Source organism: Aquarana catesbeiana, linkage group LG04 (genome assembly GCF_042186555.1).
Source record: "Aquarana catesbeiana isolate 2022-GZ linkage group LG04, ASM4218655v1, whole genome shotgun sequence".
NCBI lineage: Eukaryota > Metazoa > Chordata > Amphibia > Anura > Ranidae > Aquarana > Aquarana catesbeiana.
This window is the reverse complement of record NC_133327.1, coordinates 383949604-383967402: the sequence shown is the minus strand read 5'-3', so window position 1 is coordinate 383967402 and position 17799 is coordinate 383949604. Positions and strand designations below refer to the sequence as shown.

General features: G+C 40.3%; 1 protein-coding gene across 1 annotated transcript in view; it reads right to left on the bottom strand.

Annotated features, from left to right (window-relative positions):
* Nucleotides 1-17799, bottom strand: part of DCBLD1 (discoidin, CUB and LCCL domain containing 1) — a 107719-nt gene that overhangs the window by 60824 nt on the left and 29096 nt on the right. Inside the window, exon 2 of the mRNA XM_073627147.1 lies at nucleotides 5550-5768. Coding sequence (XP_073483248.1) covers nucleotides 5550-5768 — 219 coding nt within the window. The remainder of the gene's footprint in view (nucleotides 1-5549; nucleotides 5769-17799) is intronic.

Genomic DNA, 17799 nt, shown 5'->3' with positions numbered 1-17799 from the left:
TTCCTGTGCATTAAGCTGAAAGCTTGAACCATTTTATTGGCTTTCTCAGATATTTTCAGAGTGCTACAAAACATATCTCATATATGTAATAAAAAAAAAGGAGAGCATTTGTAGTCCAATCAGTAGAGCAGCCTAGTGTAACAACGTTGCTCCTCCACAGTATGGTGAGTGAGCATTGCCAGCCTAGGACAGAAAGTGTGTTTCTGGCGGGATCGTCAGGTGAAAACAATGGTCAGCCAAGGACAGGAAGGGAATTTCTGGATCACCAGGTGAAAATAATGGTCTGCTTAGGACAGGAAGTGTGTTTCTGGATCACCAGGTGAAAATAATGGTCTGCTTAGGACAGGAAGTGTGTTTCTGGATCACCAGGTGAAAATAATGGTCTGCCTAGGACAAGAAGTGTGTTTCTGGATCACCAGGTGAAAATAATGGTCTGCCTAGGACAGGAAGTGTGTTTCTGGATCACCAGGTGAAAATAATGGTCTGCCTAGGACAGGAAGTGTGTTTATGGATCACCAGGTGAAAATAATGGTCTGCCTAGGACAGGAAGCGGGTGAAAATAAAAGGAAAAAAACAAATACAGCCACCACAACTAAGACTAGTAAGTTGCAATACATAAAACATTTTTGGTTTTTGGTTTGGATATGCTTATCAACAAGTCAAAAAACTTCTGGAAAAGCTTGCTGCCCAATAAACAACCCCAATTGGCTTGATCCTCAACATGATTGGGGAGTACACTATTGGAACAGGGCCAGACTGGGTGTTATATCACCATTCCACCAGCTGGAAAGCCAGAGTGTGAAAATAGCATTTTTCCCCTATGAATAAATAGAATTATATTGTGATTAGCAATACTAAAGTAAATTTTGTCCTTTATGTCACCTCAATAATATTTAAAGTCACAAAAAGAAGACAACCGTTTCAGACGATAAGGGCAAAGTTTTGATCAATAGGAAAGGTAATCATAGAACGATTTATTTTTAAATAAATGATAATATGACTAACATTTTTTTAACATCTTAAAGTTAAAAAATGTTAAAATAAATCGTTCTATGTGTATTAGGGCTGCAACTAATGATTATTTTCATAATCGATTAGTTGGTCAATTATTGTTTCGATTAATCGGTTAATAACCTTAAAAGCGTGGTGTATAATTTGGTTAATATGTAAAGTTTAAAAAAAAGGCAATTTGTTCGTAAACATCTCTATGCAGTGGTAAATATAAATAACCAACTATGGTGTATGGTTAGGGAGAAAAATTTCTAATCCACTCGGAAAATAACAGACAGAAGAGATATACTATTAGAGGAGATATACTGTATATACTATCAGAGGAGATATACTGTATATACTATTAGAGGTTGAATCTGCTAAATATCATCAGACTCTGATCTTTTTTTATTTTAAAGAAAATAAAAAATTAGACTCTTTTTTTTGCAGATTTTCAAACAGAACTGTAATATATTATATGCTGGCCATACAAAAACAGTGTCTTCATTCAAAAAAATGTCATTTTAGGAACGTTCGTTCGATTTTCGAATCGTTAGTTGGGTCAAATCGACGTTCATTTTCAACCACAGTGACGGAAAAAATTTAAAAATAGAAAACTGCTTAGTCAAAGGAATTTTCAGACAGTGTATGCGGTTTTCGTTCAGAAATTACATTCATTTTAAAACAATGTTAAAAGCAAGTGAAAATTTCAAACATTTTTTCACTCAGCGAATGTACAAAGATTTTTCATATGAATATTCTCGTCTGAAAATTGATCCGTGTGGCCAGCATAAAGCTCAATACACACCTATGCAGTTTGCTTTTATTCTGTTTCTACACTGCTTTTTGCTGTGCGTTAAGTACAGTATAGAGTGTCCCAATAGCAAGGAAAACTTCTGCCTTTAGAACCACTCACTTCCTGCCCAGGACTACATGTCCCATGAAGCATTGCTCCTCATACATTCACAAGTTCTCAGGCACTGACATGTATGGATGGTGTACTGATCTGTATGTGTGCTGCACTGTATTTTCTGCTATGTAAACAAATAATGCATTCTGTATGCAGGCCAACTAATCGGCTGGCCGATTAATCGATTATGAAAATAGTAATCAATAACCGTAATTTCATAATCGATTAGTCGATTAATAGATTCGTTGCTTCAGTCCTAATGTGTATGCAGTGCACTGGGCCGGACTAATAGAAGTCTTTTAGGTCTGTCAATTTTTACCAAGCATGTGATTAGAGCCTGAGAGCACTGCGCCCGGAATCCCTCCCACTTTTGATTTTAGTGAATCAAAATTTGCCATCACGTCACTTGCAGTTTCTCATCCCGGCCAATCAGGAGGCTGAAGATTTGGAACCCGAAAGCCACCGGGTATCAGGGGAGGTGTGACAGCCCAGGCTGGAGGCTCTGTTTGCAGGTAAAAACCTGGAGGGATTTGTTTGCGCCCCTTCAAATTTTTTTTATCACCAGCCGCCACTGGATTCATGAACTTTGTTTTGCAGACAGAGCATATCTGATAAAAACAACTTAAGCTTGCCGTTAAAGGGCAGCTATAGCTGCCAGCAGTGATGGCACAAAAACAACAAAAAAAAAAACAACAGGCTGGTTGCACTGAAGTCGATCGATGGATCAACTTCAGTACAACCAGCCTGCCCATAGACGGATTGAAACTCGGCCGGTTCCTGCTTAAACAGACAAATTTCAACCCATCTATGGCCAGTCTGAGAGTTTAAAGACAGGCTAGTTTAGTTAAAAAGGACAGGCATACGTAAAGAGCGCAGACGCAAGGGAAGAGATGATCAAGTGTCGCACAATTCACTCACAAGACTGAAATTGCTCCCTGTTTTAAAAGCACCTTCCAAGGAAGTGATAAGAAAAAGCCAAATTGACAAATTTATCATTTTTACTTTTGAAACACAAATATTTTGTAAATAATCCAATATTGCACAAGGTAAAAATTGAACAGAGACCTCCAATAAAGAAATTATTATCCATTGTGTGGAGCAATACCTATACAATGGTAGCTGGCGTTCCTTCTATAATCACATGATCCTCTTACTTCGCAGCATAGTGCATGTAAGGGGGAAAGGAAGTGCCATCTTTCTATACAGTTTTACATTTAGGACTGTTTCCCACCAGTGAAAGTCCAGTGCGTTTTTATTCTGCATCAAAAATGCACTGACAGTATTTAACAGATTCCAATGGCCCTAGTTCACACCACTGCAGTACATTCCAGCGCAGTCAAGAAAAGTAGAACATCTTTCTGTATGGAACGTGGCAAAACACATCAAAAACACACTGGAATGCACGTGTCCTCAACTGCTGAAATAAAATTTTTAAAAAATTAAAAAAAAAAAAAAAAAAAAAAAAGGGAGGGGAAAAAATGCACTGGAATGCATCAAAAACTTGTCCAGAATGCAGAAATTGTGGTGTGAAGAGACCCTAAAGCAAGATAAATTCCTTCATAAGAACTAAGCATCTTAAGCCCCGTACACACAATCAGATTGTTGGCCAACAAAGCGTCAGAATTTTGTCCAAAGGGCGTGTGCCAGGAACTTGTCTTGCATACAAACGGTACACACTTGTCGGCCAACAAACACGAACGTTGTGACGTACTACGTGGAATTTCAGCTCATGAGCGCCACCCTTTGGACACCTTCAGTTTTGGTGAGCATTGATTCCGAGCATGCGTGTTTGTACTTTGGACTTTTGTGTGACGGACTTGTGTACACACGATAGGAAAATCTGACAACAGACCGTTGTCCGCCGAAAACTGTCTGATGGAGCATACTAAACGGTCGGATTTTAGACAAACAGTCGGTCATCACACCATTCCCTGCCGAAAATCCAATTGTGTGTATGAGGTTTAAGGCTGATTTCTGTTTATTATAGGTACTTGTATAGCACCGTATTTTATTGGGATTTTATGTGATAGACCAACACAAAGTGGCACTTAATTGTGAAGTGGAAGGAAAAATCTAAATGGTTTTAAAAATTTTTTTTCAATAAATATGTGAAAAGCGTGGTTTGCATTTGTATTCTCAATACTTTGTAGAACCACCTTTCTCTGCTAATACATCTGCAAATCTTTTGAGGATGTCTCTACCAGCTTTGCACATCTATAGAGTGACATTTTTGCCCATTCTTCTATGCAAAATAGCTCAAGCTCTGTCAGATTGGATGGAGAGCATCTGTGAACAGCAATTTCCAAGTCCTGCCACAGAGTCTCAATTGGATTTAGGTCTGGACTTTGACTGGGCCATTCTAACACATGAATATGCTTTGATCTAAACCATTCCATTGTAGCTCTGGCTGTATGTTTAGGGTCGTTGTCCTGTTGGAAGGTGAACATCCACCCCAGTCTCAAGTCTTTTGCATACTCATGATGCTGCCACCACCATGTTTACCGGTGAGGATAGTGTGTTCAGGTTGATGTGCAGTGTTAGTTTTCCACCACACATAGAGTTTTGCTTTTAGGTCAAAAAGTTCAATTTTGTTCTCATCTGATCAGAGCACCTTCTTCCACATGTTTGCTATGTCCCCCACATGACTTCTCGCAAGCTGCAAATGGGACTTCTTATGGCTTTCTTTCAGCAATTGCTTTCTTCTTGCCACTTTTCCATAAAGGCCAGATTTGTGGAGTGCGTGAATAATAGTTGTCCTGTGGACAGATTCTCCCACCTGAGCTGTGGATCTCTGCAGCTCCTCCAGAGTTACCATGGGCCTCTTGGCTGCTTCTCTGATTAATCCTCCCCTTGTGCAGCCTGTCAGTTTAGGTAGACGGCCATGTCTTGGTAGGTTTGCAGTTGTGCCATACTCTTTCCATTTTCAGATGATGGATTGAACAGTGCACCGTGAGATGTTCAAAGCTTGGGATATTTTTTTTACAACCTAACCCTGCTTTAAACTTCTCCACAAATTTATTCCTGACCTGTCTGATGTGTTCCTTGGCCTTCATGATGCGGTTTGTTTACTAAGGTTCTCTAACAAACCTCTGGGGGCTTCACAGAACAGCTGTATTTATACTGAGATTAAATTACACACAGGTGGACTCTATTTTCTAATTAGGGGATTCTGAAGGCAATTGGTTCCACTAGATTTTAGTTAGGGATATCAGATTAAAAGGGGGCTGAATACAAATGCAAGCCACACTTTTCAGATATTTGTAAAAAAATTGAAAACCATTTATCATTTTCCTTCCACTTCACAATTATGTACCACTTTGTGTTGGTCTATCACATAAAATGCCAATAAAATACATTTACATTTTTGGTTGTAACATGGCAAAATGTGAAAAGGGGTATGAATACTTTTTTCAAGGAACTGTATATATTGTACATTCACATCAGTCCCTGCCCCCAAGGATCTTACAATTTCTGTTGCCATCAGACATTATCCTTGTGTATTTTTCTCCCATTAATACAGTACCTGACTGCAAACATCCCTCAGATCTTACCTGTGTCTTGTGAAATAAAAAGAGAATATTATAAAAAAAAAAAAGTAAGCTGCCCAGTTTTAGAGCAGGTTAGCAATGCGGAAATGCCAGAGACTCACCAATTTCTTCACTGGATGATCCTTTGTATATTTTGAGATAAGCAGATTCACAGTCTTGGGATTCGATATCCAGATCTGCCAGCTTTAGGTATAGGCTTTTACCAGCGGGCACTTTGATTTTTATTAAACACAGTGTGTAGTTGGGGTAAGTGCCAGGATAGTTCTTAGATGTCAATGTGCCACTCTCTTCATTAGTAACCATGTGTCCACATCCGTCCACTGCAACAAAGGAAGGAAAGAACATCAGAAAATGGGCTGCAGCATGCTAAACAGCTAGGAATACAATATGAAGTAATGACAATTATATGTTATAAGTAATCAGATTTGACTTTATAAACTTTGATCTTTTTTTTTTTTTTTTTAAAGGTAGCCAACAACTGTAGCATGTTAGGAAAAAATGACTCATGAAAAACGTCTGTTTCTTGGCTAATAACAATTCTGAAAGAAACAGTAGGACCTTACAAGAAAAACTCAGTCCATCTGAACGATAAAATTTTAATAGGTACAACTGCTCAGAGCATGGTATTTAATGAGCCGTAGATAATCACTGGCACAACAAACAGAAGAGCACAAGGGTTACAAAGTTTCAAGTTACTATGCTCTCAGTTTGTACATCACTCAGTACACAATTTTACTGTAATCTGAAATGTGGTGTCTTTGTTTTGTCCAAGTTCAACTAACAGCACTATATAAAGGTCACCTCTGAATCAAAAGCTAGGTCTACACTTAAAGCAGAGCTAAACGCTGCTCTCAATCAGCATTAGGCAATTTTAATCATTAAGGCCCAGTTCACACTCCGTTCAGAATGCATAGATTCGCATGTCATTTGAAATGACATTGTTTTCAATTAAGGCTGCTCACATCAATGTGGTACAATTCTTAAAAAAAAAATGGTCAAACCTACCAAAACTGCAAACCTACCAAGACAGAGTGGCCCTGATCTCCCTCTTCTGGGGTCCTTCAGTGGCGCTCCTAGCTCCTCTCCTACTCGAGTGCCCCCTCGGAGAGCCGCATTCCATGGGGGCACTCGTGCAGGGAGGCTCCCGAGCCCTGCTTAGTCTATTGACAAAGACAGCAGGACTTGGCCCCGTTTCCCGTGTCACTGGATTTGATTGACAGTAGCGGGAGCCAATGGCTACTGCTGTTATCAACTGATCCAATGAGGACCCGAGACAGCGGCTGGAGCTGCTGTGCTTCTCAGTCGCTTGAACGATCGGGTTCAGGTAAGTAAAAGAGGGGTTTCTGCACTACAGAAGGTTTTACCTTAATGCATTAAGGTAAAAAACCTTTAGGGTTTACAACCCCTGTAAAGCCGGACTTCAGGCAAAAATGAAACTTAAAGTGGGAGTAAACACCCATGCATGAATTTTACCTATAGGCAAGCCTATAATAAGGCTTACCTATAGGTGCTGTAAATATCTCCTAAATGTGCACCATTTAGGAGATTTTTACTGTAGAAGCAGCCGCTGAAGTCACCAGCGCATGCGCTCTGAAGGAACAGCATACCCGTGCCGTAAACGACGCCTCTCACACGCATGCAGGAGTGACGTCATCGCAGCTTTGGTCGCTCACACAACCGGAGTCCAGGAAGGATAACTGGGTGAAGATAAAAGATGGGAGCACCTTCAGCTGTGACATCATGCAGCTGGAGGGCTTCGTTCTAAGGTAAATTTCACATAATGTGCTAGCTTGCAATACATACTATGACATTGCCTTGCAGGTTAAAAAAAAAAAAAACAAAACGAAACAACCCAGCGGTTCACTTAAGTAGTGCATCGTATATCAATTACCTTACTTCCATTTTTTATTACAGATACCTCTTCCAAAGCCATCCCAGAGTATACTGGCTCAAAGTCACAGTTACAATGATTTAAAGCCAATTTCCTGTCCTGAGGATCAGGCATTTCTCCTGCTCATTACCTTCTCTGGCACTGGTCCCCTCACCGCCCCCTCCTGCCTTAGGAGCCTATGAGAAAGGCCCTGGCAGCGTCATTTACACCAATCAGTGTTCACATCATGCATGTGGACACCCTTCAGGTAAGTAAAACACATTTGTAGTTTTTTTTTTTTTAATACCAGCAGTTAGAGAGGGAAGGGTGGGGGTTGCTAATGTCCTGGAGTTGGCGTTTAAACAGGGTGGCCCAGGGTACTAGAGCTATGCTGCAAAAAAAAAAAATGGTTTTAAATTTTGACTGGAGTGAGCCATCAATGCTGACATGTTTGGAGTTCACTGGCAATCTATAGTCTCAAATATCTCATGATAAATTATGTAGTTGTAATGTAGTCATAACAGTATATAAATTGTACAGTGAGTGTAGACATATAAGAGAGTAGGCCGAAATAAAAGGGGAAAGTATAGGGATGTAATCGGGAAAGTTTCCTTCTACTGGTATGTGACAAGTAAAAGGAGGCTGTGAAGTATCATGTATTCTATGCATTCTTCCAGAAAAAACAACTCCCATTACAAACCTCACCCATCAGGGATCAGGCAAAGCAGATAAACAGGAACAAACCGCAGGCTATTGTTTGGACTTTGGACAGCAAATACCGAATGCAAATCACAAAAGCATTAAAATGATCCAACTGCTTCAGGAAAACGAATGGCTACAAATAAATATTGCTTTACTCAACCTGGTTTCAAAACTCTTTTGTTTTAAAGAGGAAACTTTTTTTAAATAAAAAAAAAAAACAAAACTACAATACAAATTTAAAGCAAACCTGTGCTTTGCCTATTCAGGGTGAAGAACCAGGTTTGCTGAAGGGCTCATTCACAAAATGGCATGGAAAGTAAATTGGTCTGGGTGCACTGTCTGCTACTGTAACACTGTGCTGTTTAAAAGAATTATGAACAGAGCCAAAATTTTAAAAAAACCTCATAAGTATGCGACTCTCAATGGCGTGACAGTACTGGGAAGTCTTCTACCAGTAGCTTTTGCCTGTGTGGGCAAAGCACAGGTTCACTTTAGGTCCTGGTTCACATCTTTGCAGTTTGCTCGGGCACAGCAGCCCATTCCATCTGAATGAAGTGGGCTGTACCCAATGAAAATGCAGGTAAAAGGTCCCTGTACCATTTCCGGAAAATGCGTCCACAGGGAACCTGCATAGTGCAGTGTGGTTTCCATTGCGTGGGGGTGCTATTAGAATTATGATCCCCTTGCATCTTCTAAACCACATCTTTTTCTGTGGGCGAGGAAAGGTGTGCGATTACACACCTACCTGCAGCCTACACTAATGTGAACCTAGCCTAAAACTGAACTCCAGGCTGGAGCATAAAAACACCTTGCAGTGCCCCCCTCATCTCAAGGGTTAAATGCTCATCATGTCTAGGGGTACCTGACAGAAGCCCTCATCTTTGTAGAGTGTCTGAAGTTGGCTATAACTATATTTTTACATAGTTACATCGGTCCAACTTGGACCAATATAACTATGCATATACCATACGTGTAGGAGGCTCCTGGAAGTACGCTTTGCTACTACAGTGATCTCCACTAGATTCTGCATCCCTTGCTGAGCAGCGGTCCTGCTGCATTCTGAACACAAGAGGTTGCTCATTCAGTAGGGGCGTCATTCAGAAAACGCCTTTCAATTTCTTAAAAAATGCATGCAAAGTATTCTCTGGATTGGAAGAGGTGGAGAGGCATTGCGATGACATCATGATCTCCACCTTGTCCAGAGAACACTTTGCATCCATTGAGAAAATGCATAGCGTTCTCTGAATGGCACCTGTGCTGAGCAAGCAAACCCCTGTGTTCACAATGCAGCAGCTCAGCACAAGACCCAAAAGCTGGGAGCTCTCTGAAGTAGCAGTAGTGCCTACATCAATGATTTCCAGCTTCTAGGTAGATTGGCCAGGTATGGTATACGTATAGTTGCATTGGTCCAAGCTGGATCAATGTAACTATGTAAAAATATCCACTGCCTTTTTTCTCTTAGAAGATAGATGCAAGAACTCCCCTGAGCACAGTCTCTTGGCTCCACACCCTACCCACCTCCCAGTTCCACCCCTTTTAGAAAATACAGAACCAAGTATCATTTTGTATTACTAAGTAATTTGTATGACATTTGATAAATTCCCAGCCCCAGCAACAGTAAACTCCCCCAGGCAAACAACAGACCTCACCCCAGCAACAATAGATCCCTCAGCAACAAAAGACCTCCCTTGGCAACAAAATATCATCCCAGCAACAATAGACCCCAGCAGCAACAACAGATCTCACAGCAGCCAGCCTCAATAGATTCCTCCAGCAACAATAGACCCCTCCCTCAACAGTAGATCCTTCAAAAACATAAGACCCACCCACCAGCAACAATAGACCCTCCAGGACACCACAACACTCCTTGCCATAAAATACATTCTGTGCTGGAAGTGCCGGGAACTGTGTTCCTGAGTTTCCGCTGAAAAAAAGCCCTGAAAATATCCATACCTGGAGTTATTTTTTATTACAGTCGACTTCAGTCACTCTACAAGGTTGTCTGTCATGCACCTCTCGACAAGATGAGCATTTTACCTTGAAATGATGGGGTTAAAAATATCCATACCTGGAATTCTTCTTTAACAAATCAGATGAATCTATATGATTATTGCATACTTACTGGGCATAGTAGACTATGCAAAACATGACCAACTAGAGTGTTTTTCAATTGTACATCTGTTTACCAAGCATGTAGCCACATAGTAGTTGCGCTGCTATATGCATAAACAGGTAAGTACCTATAAACACCTACACTTCTGAGTAAACCTGAAAATCTAATACCAAAAACCAAATTCCCCTGTATGTCCAAGTTGAAATAAAAGTGGCAAATATGTGACAAATGCTTCAAAAGTTCAGTCATTTTTTTTACCTGCTCATTGTGAAAGGTGATGACTGAAAAAAAACGTAATTAAATCTGCAAGTCCCTGAGAAACTATTTTATGAATGTGACAGCAAAACTTCCTCATATAATTCATGGCAACGCCACTCCCAGGGCATGGCCTTCACTACATTTCTTCTATTTTCTTGTTTTGTGAAATTAAGCAAACCTTTTCTTCAGGGGTTAATCCAATGTCACAGATTTTTCTCTGCTGTTAAACCAATGGGATTTTCTAGGGTTCATACCGATTTGTGTAATCTGGAGCAGACACGTGCTTTCTGCAGTGCTCATAATCAGGCAATGTAATGTGTTTAATCAGACTGCCAGACTTACCTGTAAAATTCTATTTTCAAAACTATATTTTAAAAAAATGACAGTTGGAGTCATTTTGACACCACATGCCAGAGCAGAAGAATGTCACCTGCCTTTGGCTAGCGTGTATTACTTGACACGTAGCCTTCCAACTCTTTCCGGGAAGCCCTCCACCCAGTTAAAGAATGTATACGGGGAAAGATCCCCTACTCTACTAGTTATTAAGGTTATACTCCGTTTCAAAAATAATATATAAAATGCTCACTTGTACCTTACTAAAGCTTTATATACATGGGCCCATGTGTACACCAGCCTAGGCCACAGAAGCTGGCTGAACGGCTTGGTTCTGTCAAAAGGGCATGCTGGAAAACCGGCATCCGATCAGCGCTGGAAGCCAATGGCTGCGAGTGCTGACCGGTGTGTTTTGGTGGGGGGACAGTCCCCCTGTCAGAACACAAAACCTCACCTGTACTAACATCGAATAGCTAGTACAGCAAGCACCTCCGTTTTTTTTTTTTCGTTCAGTCCGCTGGATTGAACGAAAAAAAATAAACTGATAACGTGTACCAGTCTCAAGTCTCATATACCTGTATACAGATGCTACAATAGGGGAGAGCTCAGTAGCCATTCCGAAAACCCAAATAGTTCTTCCAAACACTAGAATGAGATGAAAGGAACCAAATTGGTTTATTAGTTCTTGGGAACCACCACCACCTCAACATGGTTATTTTTTGATGCAAAAGTGAGGCATTTCATGGCGCGCAGCAGCACATACACACGCTGCCTATGATTGGCAGTGTGCAGTGATGGCTTCCTGGTGAGATCTCTCAGGTGGGTTGGGACTACGATCCAAGCCCATCCCTACTCATGACATAAAGTAAGCTAAACATGATGTGTTGGTTGGGAAAAGGTTAAAGCTGAACTCCAAGGAAAAACAGCTAACCAAACACATGAAATACTGTACATATCTGGTAGCCATTTTACCTGTCAAAGGACATGTAAACTACAACAAGCCATAGGATTTATGCCCTGTACACACGGTCGGATTTTCCAAGGGAAAATGTGTGATAGGACCTTGTTGTCGGAAATTCCGACCGTGTGTGGGCTCCATCACACATTTTCCATCGGAATTTCCGACAAACACAGTTTGAGAGCTTGTTATAAAATTTTCCAACAACAAAATCCGTTGTCGGAAATTCCGATCGTGTATATACAAATCCGACGGACAAAGTGCCACGCATGCTCAGAATAAATTAAGAGACAAAAGCTATTGGCTACTGCCCCGTTTATAGTCCCAACGTACGTGTTTTAAGTCACCACGTTCCGAACGATCGGATTTTCCGACAACTTTGTGCGACCGTGTGTATGCAAGACAAGTTTGAGTCAACATCCGTCGGAAAAAATCCATGGATTTTGTTGTTGGAATGTCCGATCAATGTCCGACCGTGTGTACAGGGCATTAGACAATCAAGGAAATTCTGAATATACACCTTTGTACCAATTGAGGAAGCAAACACTCCCCACAGCTCCTCCCATATAGAATCAAGCTAAAATGGAAACCTGGTGTGCAAGAGAGGACAACAGGAAAAAACAGGGAAACACAGAGTACCAAACTCTGGATGTATGGCGTAATAAATTGATCATTATATAAAATGTTCAAATGCAAACATTATACACAACGTAAAAACACGATAATACACTAAGCAATACATTTGAATATATCTGCAGAGCTTTGTGCAATCAAAATACCACAGACAGCAAAAACAGTTTTTGCTGTCTGTGGTATTTTGACTGCACAAAGCTCTGCAGATATATTCAAATGCATTTTTTAGTGTATTAACATGTTTTTACATTGTATATAAATGTTTGCATTTGAACATTTTATAATAACGATATTTGCTAGAGGACATATTATTACAGAGAATTCGTTCAATTGACTTGATCAATTTATTACGCCATACATCCAGAGTTTGGTACTCTGTTTCCCTGTTTTGTCCTGTTGTCCTCTCTTGCACACCAGGTTTCCATTTTAGCTTGATTATATATGGGAGGAGCTGTGGGGAGTGTTTGCTTCCTCAACTGGTTCAACATCATTATACATATCTATAGTCAGACTATGGTTACCAGCTATGATTAAGCATCTACCATGATGTGAAATGCGTTGGCCATTTTTCTATACCTACCTCAGCCATGATGTGACAGCTTTGGATTTTGAAATACTGTTTTTGCCACAATAAAAGGTGTATATTCGGAGTGCGGCCGTTCAGCTATCTTCCTTGATTGTCTACACGCTTGCAGAGTCTGCACCTGAAGCTTTGCGTGGGGCGGACGTTGGTTTGGGATACTATGCCTGGAGCGGTATTATGCCTTATTATAGACTGAACTAAGTCACAGGATTTACACAGCCCTGCCAGGCAGCACAGACAAAGCTAGCCCATACACTAGAATAAAAAGACGGATTCGTATGAACATTCTCATCAGTACATTTGATGACTGTTATTGGAAAGTACTTCAAAATCATGTTTGCTCTTAGCAATTGATTTTGTAATTAATAGAATTTTCCAAATGAAAACACTTGCTGTTAGAAATTAATCTGATAAAAATTTCCATCCTGCTCCTTCGAATATTCTGGTTACTGCAATTGAAAACAGTCGATTTGTTCCCATTAACAATTAGAAATTTTTCTAACAATATTCTACTAATGTATGACCAGCTCAAGTTAGACTTCACTTTTTGCTCCTCCAGTTTAAGCCATAGACGGTTCAAATCATGTTTGGGCAAGGCTGAATGTACCCAAGTTCACCCAAGTACAACCACCCTGTTGGATTTCTGATGAGATTATAGCCGCTACCAATAATCGCTGTGTATTCTCCCAGCCAGGATGGCTCTCCTCGCTGGGAAAACACAATAGCTGAGTGGGAGAGATTCATGGTTGCAGGAAAGAAAATTGCTCCATCTATGCCCGGCTAAAGCATTACAACTTTGGCACCCTCTTGCCTCCAGCCAGTGACTGAACAATGAGAGAGCAGTAGCAGACTCATGTGGTTATCTCTCACAGCTCAAGTAGGAAAATATGTTGTTAACACAACACAAAGCTAATTGGCTCTCGCTTTCATGTGCCTGGGGAGCCACACATGCCGTATACAGCCACCAATACAAGTGAATGGCTGTAAGCAGTCATGCTCAAGTAAAACTGCAGACTGCTTTAGTATCAGTATTTACCGGTGTATGGCATTTCTCTCCCAACGTGTTTTTGTGGAGAACCACCATAGGCGCATGAGTGGGTAAATGCAGATGCAAAAGAAATCAGCGTTTTACCCCAGCATGGCCATGTACAGCTTTCATTTAGTGGACACTAACTGTGAAACTTGAGCAAGTAAGAACGGAAGATTTCAGAAGTGGCGACAGACCAATGAGAGGGAGCATGGACGTGGCATCATCGGAGGGCAATCTAGGACTTAAGTGTGCCATATTGTGTAACTTGGAGGGGGGTACTCCAGGAAGTACATGCACATTATAGCAAATGCTCACCCATTCTAGAAGCAGCAAAGATCAGCTTTAAGCCAGTGTTGAAAACTACCAGTGTCTATGTGCTAGCACTGAGGACTAACATACCCGTGCTCATCCATCTCAGTTGGTCCTTGCATATTCAGAGATAAAAAAAAAAAAAAAATTATATATATATATATATATATATATATATATATATATATATATATATATATATATATATATATATATATATATATATATACACACACACACACACACACACCGGTATCTACTAAGTAATAATTAGCTATCACATAAGGCGTTATAATCTCCCCAATTACTATTCCCTAAATCCATCCAGTAACAGCCAGGAACCTTAAGACATAAGGGAGCTGATTTGCTAAAGGAAAATAGACTGCGCTCTTTGCAAGCGTAGTTGCGCCAGAGCTTAGTAAATGAGGGGAAGCTCTGCTGATTTTCATCATCCAATCATGTGTATGCAAAAACATTCTCTTTTTTATTTTCCTTTCATGTGATTGGATACCGTTTGCAAAGTACCACTACACCTCTAGGCTTGCAAAGAGCACAGCCTATTTGCCTTTAGTAAATCAACCCCACGGCCAGTTAAGTATGTTGGGTTTTTTTTGTTTTTTTGTTTTTATACATAGACATTACAATTGGTTTATTCAATCAAGTTTTGTATTTTTTTTAAAGTACCCCATGAAATTAATGTTACCCTACAATTGCATTAATACAGGGATGCTGGAGTCGTAAGGAAGAGGGTGGAAGGAACCGTGTTATACAGATAAGAACATATCTTCAAAATATAAGAAAAACAATTACGTAATTGTATGCATTCAGCATCAGATCTGTTACTATTTTACACACAATATGACTTTTTACGCCATCCCACACAATGTATATACTTTTTTTTTTGTAGAAGAGTCCTGAAAACGGTCATAAGCATACATCCTACATGCATTTCTACTTGATAAGCAATGTACCCTAGTTCCTGTATAATTTGCACATGGATACCAAGAATTGTCCATAACAAAACTATGCCCACTCGCTAGTTACACTAGTCCTGTTAAATGTTGCATAGCGCTGCTAACATAATTATGCTCAAGCTGGAGACGATCTTTGTGTGTGGGAAGGTAAAGTGATGATTGATGTTACTATCCAACGAGCCTGAATAGACAATGTACTGAAAAAACACAAAGACACAATACAGAAAATGAGTGCAAACTGTCACTAAGACTGGGACTTTACATGCTGAAAACTCCAGTATTATATGGTATATACCATTTTTCAAGGTCACATTTGAGACAAATTAAAATGTCTATCAACTACTTTACATGTCAGACTGTAGGGGTATAGAAAGTTATTGAAAATTGTCACTGCTCAATTTTTAATACACCATGTGGGTGAAATATTTTGGTGCTTCCTGTAAATTAAACCTTTTTAAATATTCTGATATCAGACTTTTTACAGCTATGTACAACACAGTATGACTTCTGCCATAGTTTCAAATCCGGGTACATCCAGGATACAGCAAGAATCACCTATCAGTAGAGTAAAAAGCCCACTTCCTTTTGGGTGAACATTGCCTTAAAAGTGGACAAGTCTTTTCAAGGTGGGTATGGCACCAAAGATGAATCAACTGGGCATTTCTGTCTGCATCCGTGACTTTATCAATTAGTTTTGGGTCACATACATCATTTCAGGAAATAACACACACAGCCATAAATTGTACGGATTACTAAGAGTGACTTTAGAAAGGTAGGTGGAGAAAGGAGCGCCCGGCATCCAATAATATGCAAGTTTAATTTTTAAATAAATGCCTTCTAACTCACACTTAAACGAGTACATTGAGCTAACGTGTTTCATGGGAACAAGAACTCCTTTATCAGGACTATTGCTGCATGCTAATAGATGGAGAAGGTTCCCAATTGGGTTTGGTAATAGAAAAGAATCTGAATGATCACTGTCAGGGTGGCTTTGGTTGCTGAGGCAGCATGCCCCCATCATCTTTTAGCATGCAGCAACAGCCCTGGAGAGGGGGGGGGGGGGGGGGGGGGGGAGTCCTTGTTCCCTCAAAGCACATAGGCTCAATATACTTGTTTCTATTGTCAATAAACGCCTTCAAACTCACCTTTCAGTTTGCATATTATTGGACAGCGGACGCTCCTTTCTCCATCTACCCAAGTCTACATGCGGAAACAACCTTAAGGCCGTACTAAAAGGCAGCAGCCCGAGCCCCACTGGAAGAGACTTCTTCCAGCTTGCCCACACCCCTCACGACCAGTGACTGATCGAGTAAGTCTAGGGCAAATTCCAGCCCTAAGAGTCACCTGGTAATTCTTTGACACCATTAAAAGTGATAATTATGTGATTTGTTGCATTTGTATGGTCTGATCTTGTGAATAGATCCCAATGTTATTTCATTTACAGGAGGTCCACTTGCATTAATTAGATATTCTGATATTTACCTCAAAAGGCACATAAATGATATGAGTCCACGTTCACACCAAGGGCTTATTTGATATTGTGCAAGTTCAGCTGTACTCACACAATTTGAAACCGGCATTTCAGTCTAACTTTGGGGGCAATTTGACAGACATCTGTACGGGTTCATGCACAGATGTCTAATCAAATCGCCCCTGAAGTCACCAAAAGTAGTGCGGGAACTACTTTTGGGAAGAAGTGCAGCATAGCAAAGTCAGCATCTCACCTCTCAATGTGAACATGGGCTTAAAGGGTTTCTAAATAATAGATTCACCATCCCTATCTGACATAGGTACCATGGTCACAGGGGCCAAAAGTGAGCTGTCACCAGAACAGTTATAGATGACAAGCAATCTAAAAAATGTTTGCATAGCAACTGCCTTAGAGAAGATTTCTCTTAGCTCTTGCCCACTTCTGAAGGGTAAGGTCTATAAAACCTGAGTTCAAATTTCCTGCCCACTGACTACCACTTACCCCCCCAGCACTGGGGGTGTCTGCTAAGATCTCCACCTCTTCTTTCAATAGGCAAATGTATGTTTGCCAATGCAAAGATTCATGTTTATGGCACAATCATTTCTTAGAAAGATAAATCTTGCATGGTCCAACAGCCAAATCTTTCATGCCCACAGGTACTTTATTTCGTCCTAGTCACAATGGTAACATCTGGTTAAATCAAGAGTGGCACGCCATAGAAATACTGTGCAGGTCTCTTGAAAACTCACTGTTGGTACCATATTTTCAACTAATAAAACACAACAAATGTTACAAGCTAGTTAAACTTGTGACTATATTACATAATTAAAACAGTAGATAATGTTGATAACACTGACCACAGATCAACAAGATGATATTTTATCAATGTCTGCTATATACCACATTCTTGTGGCTGGAGCCTACACATACAAGAACCTCAGGAAATCCTTTATGGATTAGAATATAAAAGGAAAACAAGCAGAGCAGCACATGAATACCACTCCCCCACAGATGTTACTGCTTCTCCGGGACACACCATTTACTCCCAATTTAATTATCTTCACTATGGTTTGACAGGAGCTATTGCTGCAGGCCAAACTGCCTGGCCTTTCTGTGT